Genomic DNA, 16,315 nt, shown 5'->3' on the forward strand with positions numbered 1-16,315 from the left:
CGTGAGGAGCGGGGCCTGGTGGGCTGGGCAGCCGCGGAGGCCAGCTGGGAGGGGAGGGAGCACAGCAGCTTCACTCTCGAGGCGTGGCGTCGGCAGGGGAAGCAGAGCCCGGTCCTCGGGTGGGGATCCACAGCCGGGGACCCCCAGAGGAGGCGGCCGTGTGCTGTGGGCGCCCGGGGTGGGGATGGGAGAGCGCGTGGGCGGTGCCCCGTCCGGAATGTGTGCGCTGGACGTCCCCACCCTTGCCCCAGGCCTCAGCCCCGTCTCCGGTTACAGCTCTGCCTTCACCGCTGGACTTGCCGGGGAGCGGGGGGGGGGGGGGGGGGGTGCAGGCCACACCGCTGCCCCGCGTTGCCGTCTGGCCGTGATGTCCCAGCAGCCTCCCCCGGGTCCCCGCAGGAACGCAGCCAGTGGCCGTCCCAGGAGCCCGCCTCCACCAGCCCTCGGGCAGAGGGGCCAGGAGCAAAGGAGCCTCAGGACTGGCTAGTGCCGGCCCTGTCCAGTGGCCTGGGGCCCGGTGAAGAGGTCCCCGCCTTGCCGCCTGCTCCCACAGGCGTCCAGGGGCCTGACGCAGGACGGCTGAGCTCGGCCCCGCTGCCTCTGGGGGCTCCTGTCCCTGTGGCCTGCCTCGGTCACCGGAGCTCTGATTCTGAGGACACGACCCTGAGTCCGGGCACGGTCTGACCCAGGCCACGTGCTGATGGAGAGGACGTGGCCGCAAGTACACAGAGTAAATAGCGCCGCATGTTGTTTGCCCGTCTCCCGTGAGAAGCACAGACGCCGCAGGGGCCGGGGATGTGCCTGTGCGGAGACGTGGGGCTCCCTTGGCCAGTCCTGTGCTTTCCTGAGACGGAGGGGAGAGGTGGTCAGTCCTGGTCACACGCAGGTCAGCGCTGCCCCCGGAGCCGGGGCTCCTGAGGCCTCTTCCCGCCGTGGGCTCCCCTTCTCCCCGCGCCTTCCCGGCAGAAGGCCTCAGCTCCTCTCCACGGGCCACAGGGAAGTCTCGTCAACCCTTCCGTGCGTTCACGTGATAAATTCCCATTTTGCCACTTACTTGGTTTTATATTTCTCCACCTACTCCGAACCCACGTAGGAGGAGGGAGGGCGCTGCTTTGCCTTGTTTCTCTTCCCTGCTCAGCAGCCCGCTCCCTCGGGACCCCGCGCCATGGGAGAAAGCCTTGGGGAGGCCCCTCCCGCCTCTGGTCAGCGGGAGCTCCGGGTTCCTGGGAAGGACGGCAGGCTGGGTTCGGGTGATGCTTCACTCAGCACCCGAGTCCTGGGGTGAGTGGTCAGGAGGAGGAGGACGTGAGTGGGTGAGATCACGGCGGCCTTGGCACCGAGTCTGGCACTTCGTGTGCTTTCTGTTGTCCAGTGCCTGTCAGGACCCTGAAGGGTAGATACTGAGAGTGCGGATTCAGTTCTAGAATGGAGCAGACAAGCCTCAGAGGGTTGGAAAAGACGGTGCCACGCACAGAAAGCACAGGTTCACCCCCACGAGGCCTTTCCTCCTTGGCCGTCCACACGGCAGCTGCTGTAGTGCAAAGCGGGGTGATGCTGGAGTGAGACGCGCCTGGGCTTGAGCTCTGGGTCCCTGGTTATGAACTCTGTTACTCGGCGGGCCGGTCTCTTAATCCTGTAACCTGAAAGGCTCCCTCCTCTGGACCTCCGGGCCTCCTCTTTGCCCCTCCTGCCCCACCAGCGTCCCCTTCTCAGCCTCCTTTGCTGGTCAGTTCTCATGTCCCAACATGTAAAGCTGGAGGCCGGGACCTACCCTGGGACCTCTTCTCTCCTCTGTCTCCAACTCTGAACCATCTCTTCCACTCCCAGCGCTTTAAAGCCTGTCTACAAAGGAGCAACTCCCAAATCAAAAGCCAGGAGCTTTGTTTTGGAGGCTGAAGGCCAGGCTCACAGATCCGGTTGCTTGCTAGGTGTCTAAGAGACATCTCAAACTTGAAGCGTCGGAAACTGGACTTGTGTTTTCTGGTTCCAAATGGGTTCTTCCTGCAGGGTTCCAGGTGCTCAGGACAGAACATTCTTTCTTTCTGGGACACTCCTCACCCATTCGGCCACCAGCCTGCCCACTCTGCTTTCCAGAGAGACCGGGGTCTGAGCACTTCTCCCTGCTTCGCCCCCGCCGCGTGTCTCGAAGCCGCCAGTGTCCACTGCGGCAGCCTCCTCACCCGTCCGTCCACATCCACCCCTGCCCACCAGCGTCAGGCCCCCAGGCAGAGGGGCACCTCCTGCCAGGACCCATCACCCCCCGCCCCTCCCGGCCCCGCCCCCTGCTCCACCTCGTCTCCCTGTCTGCCATTCTGGCCATGGTGTCCATGCTCCCCGACCCTCGGGCCCGGGCCTGCACCCCCGATGGGTCACCCTCCTCCCGCTCTCACCTACTCGCCTCTGACTCATTCCTCAAATCTCAGTGGAGACACCCTTTGATCCCACTGTTTTCATCCCCCCACTGGCCTCAGTACCTTTCAGGGGTTATAATCACAGAGTTCTTGGAGACATCAGGGCCTTACTTGACCAGTTTCCATCTTGTCTGCTGGACGGCAGCTCCCTGAGCTCCGCGGGCCCCTTAGCGTGTGCCCTGGCTCGGCTCAGCGCCAGGTGCGTGGCAGGCACTCGTCGGACGTGGCGCGAAGGGAAGGAGGTTTGCATTTAGGTGCTTCTCAGACACCAGGCGCTACAGGTCACTGCTAGGCTGAGCTGGGCCCTGGCACCTGTTCAGGCTGGCCGCGGGCTCTGCCTACCTCCTGCCGTCCCACTGCCCCAGGCTCCTCTTGCCAGTCCTGCAGGAGGTCCTCGCAGTCTCTGGTGACACCTACTGGTGCTCTGCCCACGGGACAGTCCCCAGGAGGGAAAGAGGTCCAAGTAGCCCGGGACAGTCGAAACCACGCCCTCTTCGCAGGAGTCTCACTGCCCCTGGCCTGGATCACGGCCCCCTTGTATCTGGGCAGCGCCATCTCTTTCCTGCCCTGAATTACAGACGCCGCCTAGGGTTAGGAGGCTTCCCCTGACCCTCCTCTCCTGTCTCCACGCCCTGGGCTGTGCTGCAGGGCTCGGTCCCCCTCCCACCTCTGCGCCCGAGAGCCCCTTCCTCCTCAGGGCTCTGCCCTCGCTGGGACCTTCTTCCCTTTGCTCGTCCCGTGGCTGCTCACGCCCTTCTTAGCTCTCAGCCCGGAGCTCACCCAGCCAGGAGGTCTTCCCAGGCCGGCGCACCCCACGTGCATCCTGGCCCCCACGTCACCGACGTGTCCCCAGCGGCACTGATCACTCGTGGCAGCTGGCTCGCTTCCCTGTGTCTGTCTCTGAGTTTCCTCTCTGCCCTCTCCTCTGTCTGGCTCGTCCCTCCAACAGGGCAGGGCCCCCTCGTCTGCGTGTTTACACGTTTGCTCCTTATGGCAGGACGTATGGGTCGGGCGCTGTGCAAATACGTGTTGGCTGAATGAGTGAAGGAACGAACAAGCTCGTATTGGGTGCCAGGCATCAGGCCGTGAACTCCTCATCCACTGGTCCATTTAGTCTTCAGGATGACCTTGGATGGGGAAAAATCCCACAAACTTTTACGCCTGTTTCTGGGTCTGGAAACAGACACCGGAGGAGAAACTGACGTGGGTGGTGGGTGTCTGCAGGCTCCAGACCTTGCCCCTCCCCAGCCTTGGGGAGCACTTCCCCCTCTGGCCCCGTCCCCGCTTCACTGTACCCCAGCAGGCAGGCGTGTGCTCGGGCGGGAGGGCGCCTGGTAGCCTCTCCTCACCGTTCTCTCGCTGTACGTGCTCTTCCTGAGACAGAGGATGGGTGGCCCTGGTCTCCCGGACCTGGTGATCCTGCTGTCAGCAGGCCGGGGGTGGGGGTTTCTTTCTAGCAGTACTTTGTCTCTTACCACCAGGCTGCCTCTAAAACACTTAGCCTTCATTCCCCCATAGACTGGGCACCCTGACCACACGCTCCCTCCAGCCTAAGGGACCTGGGAGGTGGGCATCAATGAGCGAGGGGATCTGGGGCCTCTGAGGACCAATTCACTTTGACCTAGAAGGGAAATGCAGGCCGGGAATCTCCAGAAAGTTCTAGAATAGGAGGTGGAGGTGGAACCTGGACCCTGGGTTGTCCTCTTTGCTCCTCACACGGTCCACACCATGGCCCTGGGATGCAGCTAATAACAATCTTTAGGTGTTTTTTTTTGTTTTTTGTTGGTTTTTTGTGTGTTTTTTTTTAAAAATGGGGAAAGCTCCTTGTTCACCTGTAAAGAACGGATGCTAATATCTGCCCTGTGAGAGCATTGGATGAGACCCTGTGTGTGACCTCAAGGCAGTGGAGCTATCCGATGACTGGCTGGTTGTTATTATACTCATACCCAGGGTGCTTTCTAAGGCTCAGATGTGTGTGTAGAATAGTGGTCCAGCGCTCGATGTCCAAGCCTCACTACCTGGCTTGATTCCTGCCTCTGCCACTTACTGGCTGTGTGATGTTGGATAAATTACTTAACGTCTCTGAGCTTTGGCTTCCCCATGCATCAGCATGCCCATATTGCAGGGTTGCTGTGAAATCAGAGCACATAACTGTCTAAAGTAGCTGGTAGGTGGTGCACAGGGCAGGTCCAGCACTTCCCTTTTCTTCCTCACCATTTCGCAAATGGGTGGAGAGAGGCCCCGGCCTGCCCTTGCTGAGAGCTGCAGGGAGCTCATGACATGCGCCAGGATTTTAGTGACTCCAAAGAACGTGCTCGTTGCTGGTTAGGGTGTCCCTGTGTCCTCAGCCCCCACCAGTGAACCCTCCCAGCATCTGCAGGTATTTGCTGGCCGTGGCACAGAGCTCTCTCGCTCATCTGTCCTGCTGTCTGTCTGTCTGTCTCCACGGTGGCTCCCTTGAAAATGGGGGCCTGTCCCCCTGACCGGCAGCTCTTGGGTCCAGAAGCGCATATTGAGCCCCACAAGGCCCCTGCCATCCCCCAGACCTCCCGGGGATGTCTGCACCAGCTGTCCTCCGGGGCTCCAGTTCACCTCTGGAAACAGCCCTCATGGCTGCCTGCCTGTCCCTGGCCATCCCGCTGCCCCCTCCCCTAGAGCCTCCTGCTGCCTCAGCAGTGAGGGCCCCAGGGCAAGGCTCAGGCCTACTATTAAAAAAAAAGAATGACACTGATAACCTACAAACACTGTACTAGTGAATCATGTTCAGACCTTTAAAACAAATTTGAAAATGCAGAAAGGGAAAAAGGAAATAAAAACCACTTCAAGTTCTGCCCCCCAGAGGTAACCACAGTTAGTTTAAGTGTCATATATGTTCTTCCAGACCCCTGTGTATGTACGTCAGTTTGTCGTAGCGAGTACGAGAGTGCTGGAGTCATACTGAGTTTGAATTCTGTTTCCACCACTAACTAGGGGTGTGCTTTGCGCAGGTCATCTAAGTTCTCTTAGACTCAGTTTCCTCATCTGAAAAATGGGCATGACAACTACACGGACGTGTGTCAGGATGCTGAACGCTGGCATCTGTCAGCGGGAACATGCCTTGGCCGTGCCCTCGGGAGCTGTGAGTCTACAGCGCGTGTGCGCTTAGATTCTTAACTGCCCCCGTTGGGATCTTATTCTTTCCGCTCTTCCTCCTCCGGGTGAGGGAGCTGCCAGGGAGCCAGGGTTGCTCAGCTGGAGAAGATTGGAGAGAGGAGGACGCTGACTGTCTTGAAACATCTAAGCGGCTTTTGTGAGAGACACGGGACCTGTTCTGGATTTGGTGCCAGCAGAGGACACACTCAAGGGCAGGGTCTTGCCGTCTGCCCACCCCAGGTTCCCCAGTGCCCTGCCCAGAGCCAGGTGTAAGTGGGCACAAGCAGATGGACCCGATGGGCAGAACTCGGAGAGCACGTGAAACCTCTGGGTGCAGAAGCCCCTTGTACGTGTCAGGGGTGTCCCGAGGCAGAAGGGCTGCCTCAGGAAGTAGCATGCTGGCTGGCTGTCCCTGCAGGCTTTGGAGACAGACTTGGGCGCCTTTGTGCTGGGTGGCCTTGGGCAGGTGACCTTGGAGAGGCTGCATGCTGTAGTGGTCCAGAGCCAGAGGCTGGGGCCAGCATGGTGACTTGGCCATTTGCTAGCGCTGTGGCCTTGGACGTCTCGCTGACTTCCGTGGGCCTTTCCTTCCACATCTGCAAACGGCAGCACCTGTCCCGTAAAGCTGTAGGGGGAGCTCAGTCGACGTGCTGATGGATTCGACATGCCTAGCACAAGGTCTGTGCAGAGCAAGCCCTCTACACCTGTCTCCTGACCACGGGGATAACTCCATCCCCCGGCAGAGCAGAAACTGTCCACGTCATGCACCCAGCACAGTGCCTGGACGTGCGGGCACGCAGTCTTGGAAGCCCTTACGATTCTAATTACTCGTATCGACCCTGGGGCCTTGGGGCCGGGCTCTCCACAGTGGGGGTGTGTGGACGATTTCCTGGCTGGCCTCGGAGCCGCTGAGGAACTGTGCCGTGAGTCTGCCGGGGGTCTGATTCATCTCTCTCCTCCTCTGCCTCTTCCCCTGCCCACTTGGAATGTCATCATCCCATCTGTGGTGAGCTGCACTCAGCAGCGACTGCCGGGCGGTGATGGATGGGCCGTGATTGCTTCCTCCCGCGGCGCTCTGCTCCTTGCTTCTCCTGGTGCTGCTCAGCTAGGCCGGGGAACCGTCTCCCCTCCGACATTCTAGACACAGGTAGACCTTCATTCAAACCCAGATACTCCTCCTATCTGGTGAGTTTCTTAACCTCTCTTAGCCTCAGTTCTTAACATCCGTGTAACAGAAACAAAGTCTACCTCCTCAGATGGTTGTTGTGGGTAAAATTTCCAGGTGGGTGAATGGCACACAGTAGGCACTCAGTAATTGCCAGCACCCTTTTTTTCCCAACTGGAGAAACTCTTGGCTGAGAGCCAGGGGACAGGGAGCCAGGGGGCAGCATGGCACATCTTCTCTAGACAGAACCATGGGTGTTCAGCACGAAGCAGAAGGACGGCAGAGACCACCTTGTGCAAACCCTCCTGCCCTGATGCTCAGACACACTCTCCCCTTTTGCCATTTGGTAGACTGAGGGCAGCTTGAAGCGTTTTTCCCGGGAACTGCAGTGAATTCATGGTGTGTCCCCTGGGAGCAGCAGCCCTGATCAACCAAGACTTGGCCTCTGTTGAAGGCTTCTGGTGAAAAAGATCTCATACTGTGGAAAGAGATCTTGTTGCTCTCCAGAAGTCTAGAATGTTCTGCCTTCCTGAAAGCTGAGGGAGTACGAATGGCAGTGGGTGACAGTAAATGAACTCCAGGGGAACAGGGGCTTTGTAATCAGCCATGTCTGTTCTGTGTTTTCACACTTTCAAGAAGGAAAATCAACCAACTAACCAAGAGCTAATTAAACACACGTTTTGATTCCTGAGAACTTACCCTTATCCTTAATTCCAGAACTACTTTTTATGTTGATCCTGAATGATTACCTATAAATCTGTATTGATTGGTTAAGTGAAGGTAATCCAGTTTGTCAGTAGCTTCTTTACCGGGAAAATGAGTTTCTTTTTCTTACACTTTTCACCTAGGCTTGGGGGTAGCTGGAGTTCCTCTCTCCTCAATTCTAGACAGTCCTGCAGATGTTATGTCCCACGTTTGAAGGAGGAAGAAGGGAAAGTACACCTGTCAATCCCTTCTACCTATCTGTCCCCTTACATTGGGAAAAGCAAAAGCTTTTTAAGACACCACCCCTCCTCAACCAAGCACGCTTCTGGTATTTATGTCCTTGGCCAGAACTGGGTCACAGGTCCATCCCTCGCTGGAAGGGCGGCTGGAAAGGTGGGGAACAGAATCACCATAATTGGCTTAGACCGACCAGCCACAGCTTTTCTCCATAGGCTGAAAATGCTGCCATTCTGCATAAAAGTGACGCTCTTTCAGCAAGGAAGGAGTGGGGAACGGGTATTCGGGTGGCAGCTGACAGTGTGTGCGACACCTCAGTGGCAGGAGCCCTGGAGCCTGTGCGATCTTCTCACCGGATTGTCAACATCATGATGCAGCCCACGCCCGAGAGGCGTCCAGGCCGCGACTCAGCCTTTACTTCTTGGCTCAGGCGTCACTGGTCGTTCTGTTCAGCACAGACTCGAGGCCTGTTCTGTGCCTGGAGCCGTGAAGGCAGTGGACCTACAGCTGGACTGAGACTCAGCCGGGTGTCCAGACTCACCGGGGAGACAGCCATACCAGTCAGTGCCTTCAGCATGGTGCCATCAGCTCTAGGACACGGGGCCCTGCCGAGGGCTCCTTACCCAGGCTAGGGCGAGTGGAAGCAAGGGTTGAGGAGGAGGAGCCCGTGAAGCAGGGGGACACAGGACGCCATGGCAGCGTTGACGCTTCCTTGAGCTTACCTGTCCCCAGTCCTCGTCACAGCCCACGAGCGCCCTGAAGATAGGGGCGGTGTCTTATCTATTATCCCACTTACGTGTCCCTGGAACTAGCTCAGTGCCTGGAATGTGTCTGGAGCTCTGTAAGTATTTCAGTTCGAATAAATGAGTTAACGTGGAAATAAATAGATCATTATCCAAGATGTGGGCGTATCTTGGCCAAAGGGATGTAGTTACGGGCTGAGAGGGACTTTAGATGCTAACTCTCCCTTCCTGCCAAGAGGTGAACCTCTGGGGCCCCCTCTTCCCTGGGGAGCCTGGCTGCAGGGGGTATTTTGGGAGCCATTTGTCCTGACTTACTAAGTCAGCTATAAATTCCCCCTTGAGGCTTTGGAGTGTATGAGGCTTAGTGATGGCCCCAAAAGGGGATTGGCAGGTGGTTTGGGGACTGATTTCTTGAAGCAGTTTGGGCAAGCGCTAACGTCTTTGAAACGTTTCAATCTTTTCTGTGGTCATGGCTTTCGGACTATCTTTCACCATCCCGGTTTGGGAATCAGGGCGTCCCCTTGGGGTATTTGCAGAGACAAGGCTCAGTAGCTTTGCCTGCCCTGAGCTCCAGCCGTCAGCCTCCAGAGGTTTGCTCATAATCAAGGCTACAACCTTCTGAGTCAACTCATTTTAAATGACGCACGGTCCCAGCCAGCCCCTCTGGCGGCCTGCCAACCGTAAAGCAATTGGCCGTCACCCGCAGCTGCCGCTGTCCTGGGCGGCACCGTCTAAGCACTGCGCGCCAATGGCATCCTCTTGCATATCTGGTTCTAGACAGACAGCTCCGTGCTGTTTCCAAAATAACTCCTTCCTTGGGGCTTGTCAGACCTCTGGTGCCTTTGGGATAAACACTAAAAATACCTCCTCCCAAATCAGGGAGGATCTCATTCTTTCCCCTCACTGCTGATTGGAAAAGGGGCCTCAAACTGGTCCCGCAGTGAAACATTTGTGAAAACGTATGAAAAGAGATTATTGCACATGGAATTGATGGGATGACAGAACTGCCTAATAACGTGTGATTATTATAGTAATGTATATAGTAACCAGACTGCTTCAAGGGCAGGGCAGTATTTGTACTAAGTTGCCTCCGGTGCCGCATTGAAGTCCTGTTACGGCTTGATCTTGCTCCGTCCTCCAAGCAGCCCTGCAACAAGTGTGTATTTTGTAAGGTGTCCCATGTCACACATACTGACACCGACAGAGAGATGAGGAGACTTGCAGTGGAGCCAACACTTGGGCCTGGAACCTTAACGCTGGCAGTTGGTGCTCTTTCTGGGATTCTTCAAAATTGGAGTATAATTGACTTACAATGTTGTGTTAGTTTCAGGTGTACAGCAAAGTGATTAAGTTACACACACACACACACGCACACACAGACACATATTCTTTTTTTAAGTTTAATTATTTAATTAAATTATTTATTTATTTATGGCTGTGTTGGGTCTTCGTTTCTGTGAGAGGGCTTTCTCTAGTTGCGGCGAGCGGGGGCCACTCTTCATCGCGGTGCGCGGGCCTCTCACTATCGCGGCCTCTCTTGTTGCACAGCACAGGCTCCAGACGCGCAGGCTCAGTAGTTGTGGCGCACGGGCTTAGTTGCTCCACAGCATGTGGGATCCTCCCAGACCAGGGCCCGAGCCCGTGTCCCCTGCATTGGCAGGCAGATTCTCAGCCACTGCGCCACCAGGGGAGCCCCCACACATATTCTTTTTCAGATTCTTTTCCGTGATAGGTTATTATAAGATATTGAATATAGTTCCCTGTGCTATACAGTAGGTCCTTGTTGTTTATCTATTTTATATATAGTAGTTTGTATCTGCTAATCCCAAACTCCTAATTTATCCCTCCCCTCCCCTTTACCCTTTGAAAGAAACTGTAAGTTTCTTTCTGGGAATTTTAGGGCAATTTAAAGAATCCCTTTTCCTTCCAACTTTTTTTTTTAAGTGAGAAATCATGAAGACATTCAGATAAGACTTTTATGTAATATCATATAGTAAGACATTTATGTAATATCATATAATAAGACATTTATGTAATATCGTATAATGAAGTATTTTTCACTGTGTGACTGACTCCAGTGCCTTTGTGTAACTGAGCAGTCTTGCTCCTTCTGGGATTATGCCTGCTTCTGGAATTGCACCTAAAGCTCCCTGGGGCGGCATAACAGATACCTTGCAGGTGGGCCCCCAGCACGTTTCCTGTTTCATTGACACCCCCGCTGGCTTGGGATTTTCATCTATAAGTTCCTGCCTTTATGAATGAAGTTCCCTCTGCCTGTATCGCCTTTTGGTCTTTTGTCCATCTGGCTGAGTCTTACTGTTCCTTTAAGGGAAACCTCAAACATCACCTTTCCAGGAAAGCTTCCCCGACCTCCCCAGGCTGGGCTAGGTGTTGGATCTGTGTCCTGAGTGCCCTAGCAACCCAGACCCGTTTCTGTCACTTATGACCCCATTGATCATGTGGATTTCCGTGTCTGACTCCCTCTGATGGACGACTGTGAGCTCCTTGTGGGTGGGGACCATGCCTGTTCTTATCTCATCCCTGTATGAGCACAGTATTGGCAGAGCCGATGCTTAACAAGTACATTTGGGAGTAAATGAAACACTCCGTCAGTGTGGCGCTGCCTCTGCATCTGCCCCATGCTGGACGTCCTGCATGCGGGGGGGTTGGCGCGGGGTCCCGATGACGTCACGTGCCATGGAGGAACCGTGGGCTGCGTTTGCTCATCAGTCTCTGTTTCCTCTTGCTTTTCTCAGACGTGCTCTGCCCCAGCGTTCGTGTAGAAGGAGATCGCTTTAAGCACACCGATGGCGAAAGCAAGGAAATCACAGGTAAGAGAGTAACAGCCACCCTGCACGGCTTGCTTTGCTGCGCGTTTTGCTGGACTTGACCATGACCCTCCTTGATTCAAGGGTAGCCTTGCTGGTGCTGTCCTCATTCCTGTCCTTCACCACAGTCCTAATAGGATGGTCTGAACTGTGCAGGTCGCAGCTCCCGTCAACGAACCGTCCAACAGGGAAGACGGTGCACGTGTTCCCTCTGGGAGCAGGTGGTGATGCTGTAGGGTCGGTAGAGAATGCAGTGGAGTGAGCGACATGGTGAGTGAGTGATTGGCAGCCGGGCAAAGGGTGAATAAATAAATGCATTTGGGAGTGAATCAGAGTCCTAAATACATGAGTGAATCAACGGATGAGGGAACACAGAGACACACGACTGCGGAGCCAGCAGCAGAAATGAACTCCGCAGAGGCTGTCTCTGTACACGACCACGACGGGGTAGCTGGGGTGCGTGGGGGGTGGCTGAGCCGGCTTCCTCCTCGCCCTGATGGCGATGAGCATCCGCTGACTACTCCCTGTGGCCAGGCGTCCAGCTGAACACTCCAAGTGCAGGATCTCAGGGAAGCTTTCCTCCCCCTCCAGGACACCCGCCCTGCTCTCCTCACCAACGCCGGCCGGGTCAGGAGCCCCGTCTCTCCACCCCAGAGCATCTCGGGTCCATGTCTAAGCAGTGCAGTCCGTCTCCCATCCAAGGCAGTGAGCCCCGGGCCATCAGAACCCCGTGTCTTATAGGTGCTGCAGTGCCCTGCCCTTCCCCAGGGACCCTGCCCAGGCTTGCCTGCCCATGCGAACACGCCAGCATCTGCACCCTGGCGCCTGAGGGATGTTTCTAGAACAGCAGAAGGCTATGCTCCCTGTGTGCATGGCAGGTGAAATGTGCCAGGGGGTTAACACTCCTCGGGAGTGACCCAGCCCTCAATCAGTGAGCGTCGGTAAAGAAACACCCGGCTCCTTGACGCACTTCCCAGCAGGTCCCCGCGGGGGCAGCCGGCTTGGTGCCGCTCTCCTCATCAGCTGCCGTGCCTCCCTCCCTGCTGTCCCTTCTCCTCGATCAAGCGTCTCCCAGATAAGCTAGCACTTCTTGGGGAGCGCCTGGGCTGTATTCAGTGCTCAGTGAGGTGCTCTCTCTATCAGGATGTCTTTGTCCAACTCCTGAGAGCAAGACGACTTCCATCCTACTCACTGCATTAATGCAGCTACCTTGAGGTGAAAATATTTATAGCTGAGTCACCGTCCAAAGGGCAAAACTGCTGGGAACACAGATGTCCCCACTGATTGCCTCGGTAATACCCAGCGGAGCTCTGGCTCTGGATAATCTATTCTCCATCCCTTGAGCCTGGCTGGGCCTGCCGGTTCTGCCCCGGGGTAACTTCCTCTGAAGTCACTCTGGAAAGCAGATCTTTGCCTTGCTGCATTATCCATATCGGGCTTCCTGAGCGATGAATCCTTCGTAACGGTATCTCCCCTAAATAATTCATTATCCAGTGTGTCTGTTCATAGAAGGGAAGTTATGACAGTAATACCGTTAATAACAGAAATAGTAATGATTGATGCTTACCAGCACTTACATGCTTACCACGTCCCTGCACACCAAGGGATTTGCACTTATTTTCTCAGTTAACCCTTACAGTGTAGGAGACCAGCACCATTGTGTCCTTTGTAGCTGGGGAAACAGGTACAGACACATGAAGTAATTTGCCTGAGTTTGTGGCGGAGTCAGGGCTCACATCCAGCCCATCGGAAGGAAGAGAGGGAGGGAGGGAGGAGGCACAAATGAACACCATTTCATCTGCCTTATCGTCTGTAAATCAGAATGAGCTTTCCTCTCGTTCTACGGACTGAAGAGCCCCCAGTATTTTTTTCCACTGAAGAATAACTGATTCTGTCTGGGAAGATTCAGAATGTGTGTGTGTGTGTGTGTGTGTGTGTTTGTGCATGCGTGTGCGTGCGTGCATGTCTGTGTGCGCACATGTGTGCTTATGCAAGCTGGGAACAAATCCTTTTGGCTCTGGCATGTGAGGATCCCGCTGAGGAGTCTCGTGGTGATTGGATAGAAATGGGACCCTCTGTGCGGAATCCGCTGTGTGGATCTGCTGCCAGTGGAGCCTGGAACCTCGCCTCCCCTTGGTGGGCTCCAAGGCCCCCAGGAAGTAAATCACGGTGCTGGGTGGGCATCCATCAGCACGCGGTGCAGATGCCCTGCTTGTGCAGCTCTGAGAGCAGAGAGCCTGCGGGATCTATCGTCTCCTCTAATTATAACCAGACCAGAAAAAAGGCTCCTGCCAGCTGGAGCTGAGACCGGAGTTAGGAAGAGATGGCACCACATACTTGCCAACTTAAACGCAGTCGGGTAATCGGAGCAGCTTTTGTAAAAAATGCAGTTCCCCAAAGCCTCACCTCCAGGCGGTTCCTTAAATGACTCTGGCTATTTTTAGGGCTTATCTGGGCTGGAACAGTGAGGACAGGGGACAGAACAGACAAAGAAGTTTGGAGGCGTGGGTCTGGCCCTGCTGCTCCCCAGCCAGGCGGCCTGGGTCCATCACCCGACTCTCTGAGATTCAGTTTCCCCACTTACGCAACAATACATCCAACATGATCTCTCTGAGGACCCCTCCCGGCTCTAAAAACGGAATGTTCTGCAAATTCTAGTGACTAAAGGTGTTATACAGCATTCCTGGGGGGTCAGCTATTTCAGGCTGCAAGAAAGTGCTGGCCACGGTCCAGCTCTGAGATTTGGCCACAGAGATCCTAATGTCTCTCTCCTCCTACCTGGGTTCCGACCTCCAGATAACCGTCGCCACGTCACGAGCATCTCAGATGGTCTCAGCTCAGTGCTCCTTCCCTCCCTCCTCCCCAGGCCTGTGTTTCCGAGTCTAGTCCTCACCAGTCTCCCGGATCCTCCATCCCCACTGCCAGAATGGTCTTTGAGCATAGAAACAAGATTGTGTTTCTCCCTTGCTTTACAGCCCTTCCGAGGCTCCCCACTGCCTGTAGAAAGAAACTCAAACTGCCTCGCGTGGCCGACAGAGCCCAGCCTGATCTGCCCCTGCCTAGCTCACTCCCCTAACCATGGCTCCTGACATCCCGAAATAGTGGGATTCTCAGAAAGAACCTCGGTGACTCAGGTCCAGTGACCTTTGCACATCCAGTTACCTTGGATGCCCTTCCTTCCATCTGTGTCTGCCCAGATTTTATTTGTTCTTTAAATTCAGGCCAGGCCTTGCCTCCTCTGGGAAGCCTTCCCTGATTGCTCCTCAGCTGGGCAGGGAAAATATTCCATGTGCTGTTATTACAAGCCCAGCCATTCCCCCTCCTTCTCATTTACCCATGATACCAACACGGCTTCTCTCTGTGCCTGTTTCCCTGTAGACACTAAACTTTTGGGGGTTGGGGTTGGGATTTTGTCCTGTTGATCATTGGAGCAGCCAACAGGGCATCTAAGATGGAGGAGGCCCTTAATGGTTTAGTGAATTCCTTTCTTCTCTCCTTCCCTCTTTCCACTGACGGTGCCTCAGTTAAGAACGACAACCAGAGCCCTTACTTTTTGAGGGATGGAAACATGAATCAGATCAGGTCCCATCCTTCAAATTGCTCACCTTCTCCTGGGGACACATAAACCGTGTGCACCTCGGCCAGACCCACGAAAGACCCGGGAGTAACTTCCGTGCCTGGGGGTCCGGCAAAGCTTTGTCTATCACGGACCTTTGAAGGACTCTGGGCGATCGTCACGGTGTCCCCGATACCACCTGGTTCAGCTGAGTCCGTGACTTCGGAGAGGTGCATCCTTGCAGCTTCTACATTAAACAATCGCCGCTTTATCTCGCAGTGCCTCGCTCGCATCAGGGTCCATTTACCTCGGGAACATTTTTCATTTTCCTTCCTGGCCTTTATTTATTGCAGGCAATTCATCTTTCTCTCAATGCCCTTTGCTGCTTCCTAGGTAATTGCTTGTTGTTCAGAGTTTTGTGGTGTTTAAGTCTTTGTTTTTATCCATGGAAGCCAATGAAAGTGGAACTAGAAAGTAGAGCATATGTTTGCTTTTTTAAAACTATTTTTTATTCTCCCACATATAACTGCTACAAGGAAGCCCAGCTTAAGGTGGCGGTTTCCAGTGACAGGGATGGAGCTGTGAAGTGGGGGAGCAGGCCTCTTTGCCGTTCTGCCTGACACCTTACTGGGCGGCATCGGGCCCGTGCCCGCCGGATCTTGAGCCCGCTCTCTGAGTCAGAGCCAGCACTCAGTGGGAGCCCCCGGGGCCCGCGCACCCCTGTGGACCTTGGGCAGCCCCGTGAAGTGGGAGTTTGCAGGGGCTGAGTAGTTGCACCAGAGTCGTGGAGCTGCAGAGTCTAAGAGCAGGGAGGGCCCAGGTGTGTCTCACTGAGACGCTCTCCGGTCCCCATTTTCCCTCCTTAAATGAAAGTGGCTGCTTCCCTGGAGCGACAGCCCACCCCATGTCCAGGCAGTTACCGCTCCAGGGGTTTTGCTCCCAGGCCACTGAGAGCCTCTGAGTGCTGACAAACGGGAGAGCCCGCCGGGACCCAGTTGCTCCCGCAGGGGGAGATGTCAGGGACACCTGGAGGCCCGGAGGCGGCGAGCCTGCAAGTCGGGCCCTTACCCTTGCGTCGTTGCTGAAGGAGACGCGAGGATGGGGGCTGTGCCCCGGCTGGCGCTGGGCCGGCTTTCACACCCAGGGTAGAGTGGCTCCAGTACCTGTGCCCGCCTCTTCTGCCTTTCCTGGGAACAGAATCTGAGCCTAAACGAGCCTTTTACCGCTTGGTGTCCCTTCCATGGAACCCTTGTGGGCCAGTCACCCCATTCCCAAGCACCAGCCCCTCCCACTGTCCTCTGCTTCCCAGCCCCGCGGGTCACTTCCAGGTCCAGGGCCCCAGTGCACGGGCAGCCCTTTGGATCTTCACGAGATCTCTCCTTGTGTGGCCCAGTGCGGTCCACCAGCTGATCCCGCTGGACCTGCCGGGCTCTGTGAGGCCTTAAACCCAGAGCTGCCAGTGATGACGTTGGGGGTGCCTGCCCCTTGGGGGGGCCCCACCATCTCTGGGGAGGCTAGATCGTTTGCCTCAGTGTGCA

At 55.7% G+C, this 16,315-nt stretch overlaps 1 protein-coding gene across 1 annotated transcript in view; it reads left to right on the forward strand.

The window, feature by feature from the left end:
* The window catches only part of COL22A1 (collagen type XXII alpha 1 chain), a 242,723-nt gene that overhangs the window by 22,596 nt on the left and 203,812 nt on the right, over window positions 1–16,315 (forward strand). Inside the window, exon 3 of the mRNA XM_036831041.1 lies at window positions 11,150–11,224. Coding sequence (XP_036686936.1) covers window positions 11,150–11,224 — 75 coding nt within the window. The remainder of the gene's footprint in view (window positions 1–11,149; window positions 11,225–16,315) is intronic.

This window comes from Balaenoptera musculus, chromosome 17, assembly GCF_009873245.2.
Source record: "Balaenoptera musculus isolate JJ_BM4_2016_0621 chromosome 17, mBalMus1.pri.v3, whole genome shotgun sequence".
NCBI classification, from domain to species: domain Eukaryota; kingdom Metazoa; phylum Chordata; class Mammalia; order Artiodactyla; family Balaenopteridae; genus Balaenoptera; species Balaenoptera musculus.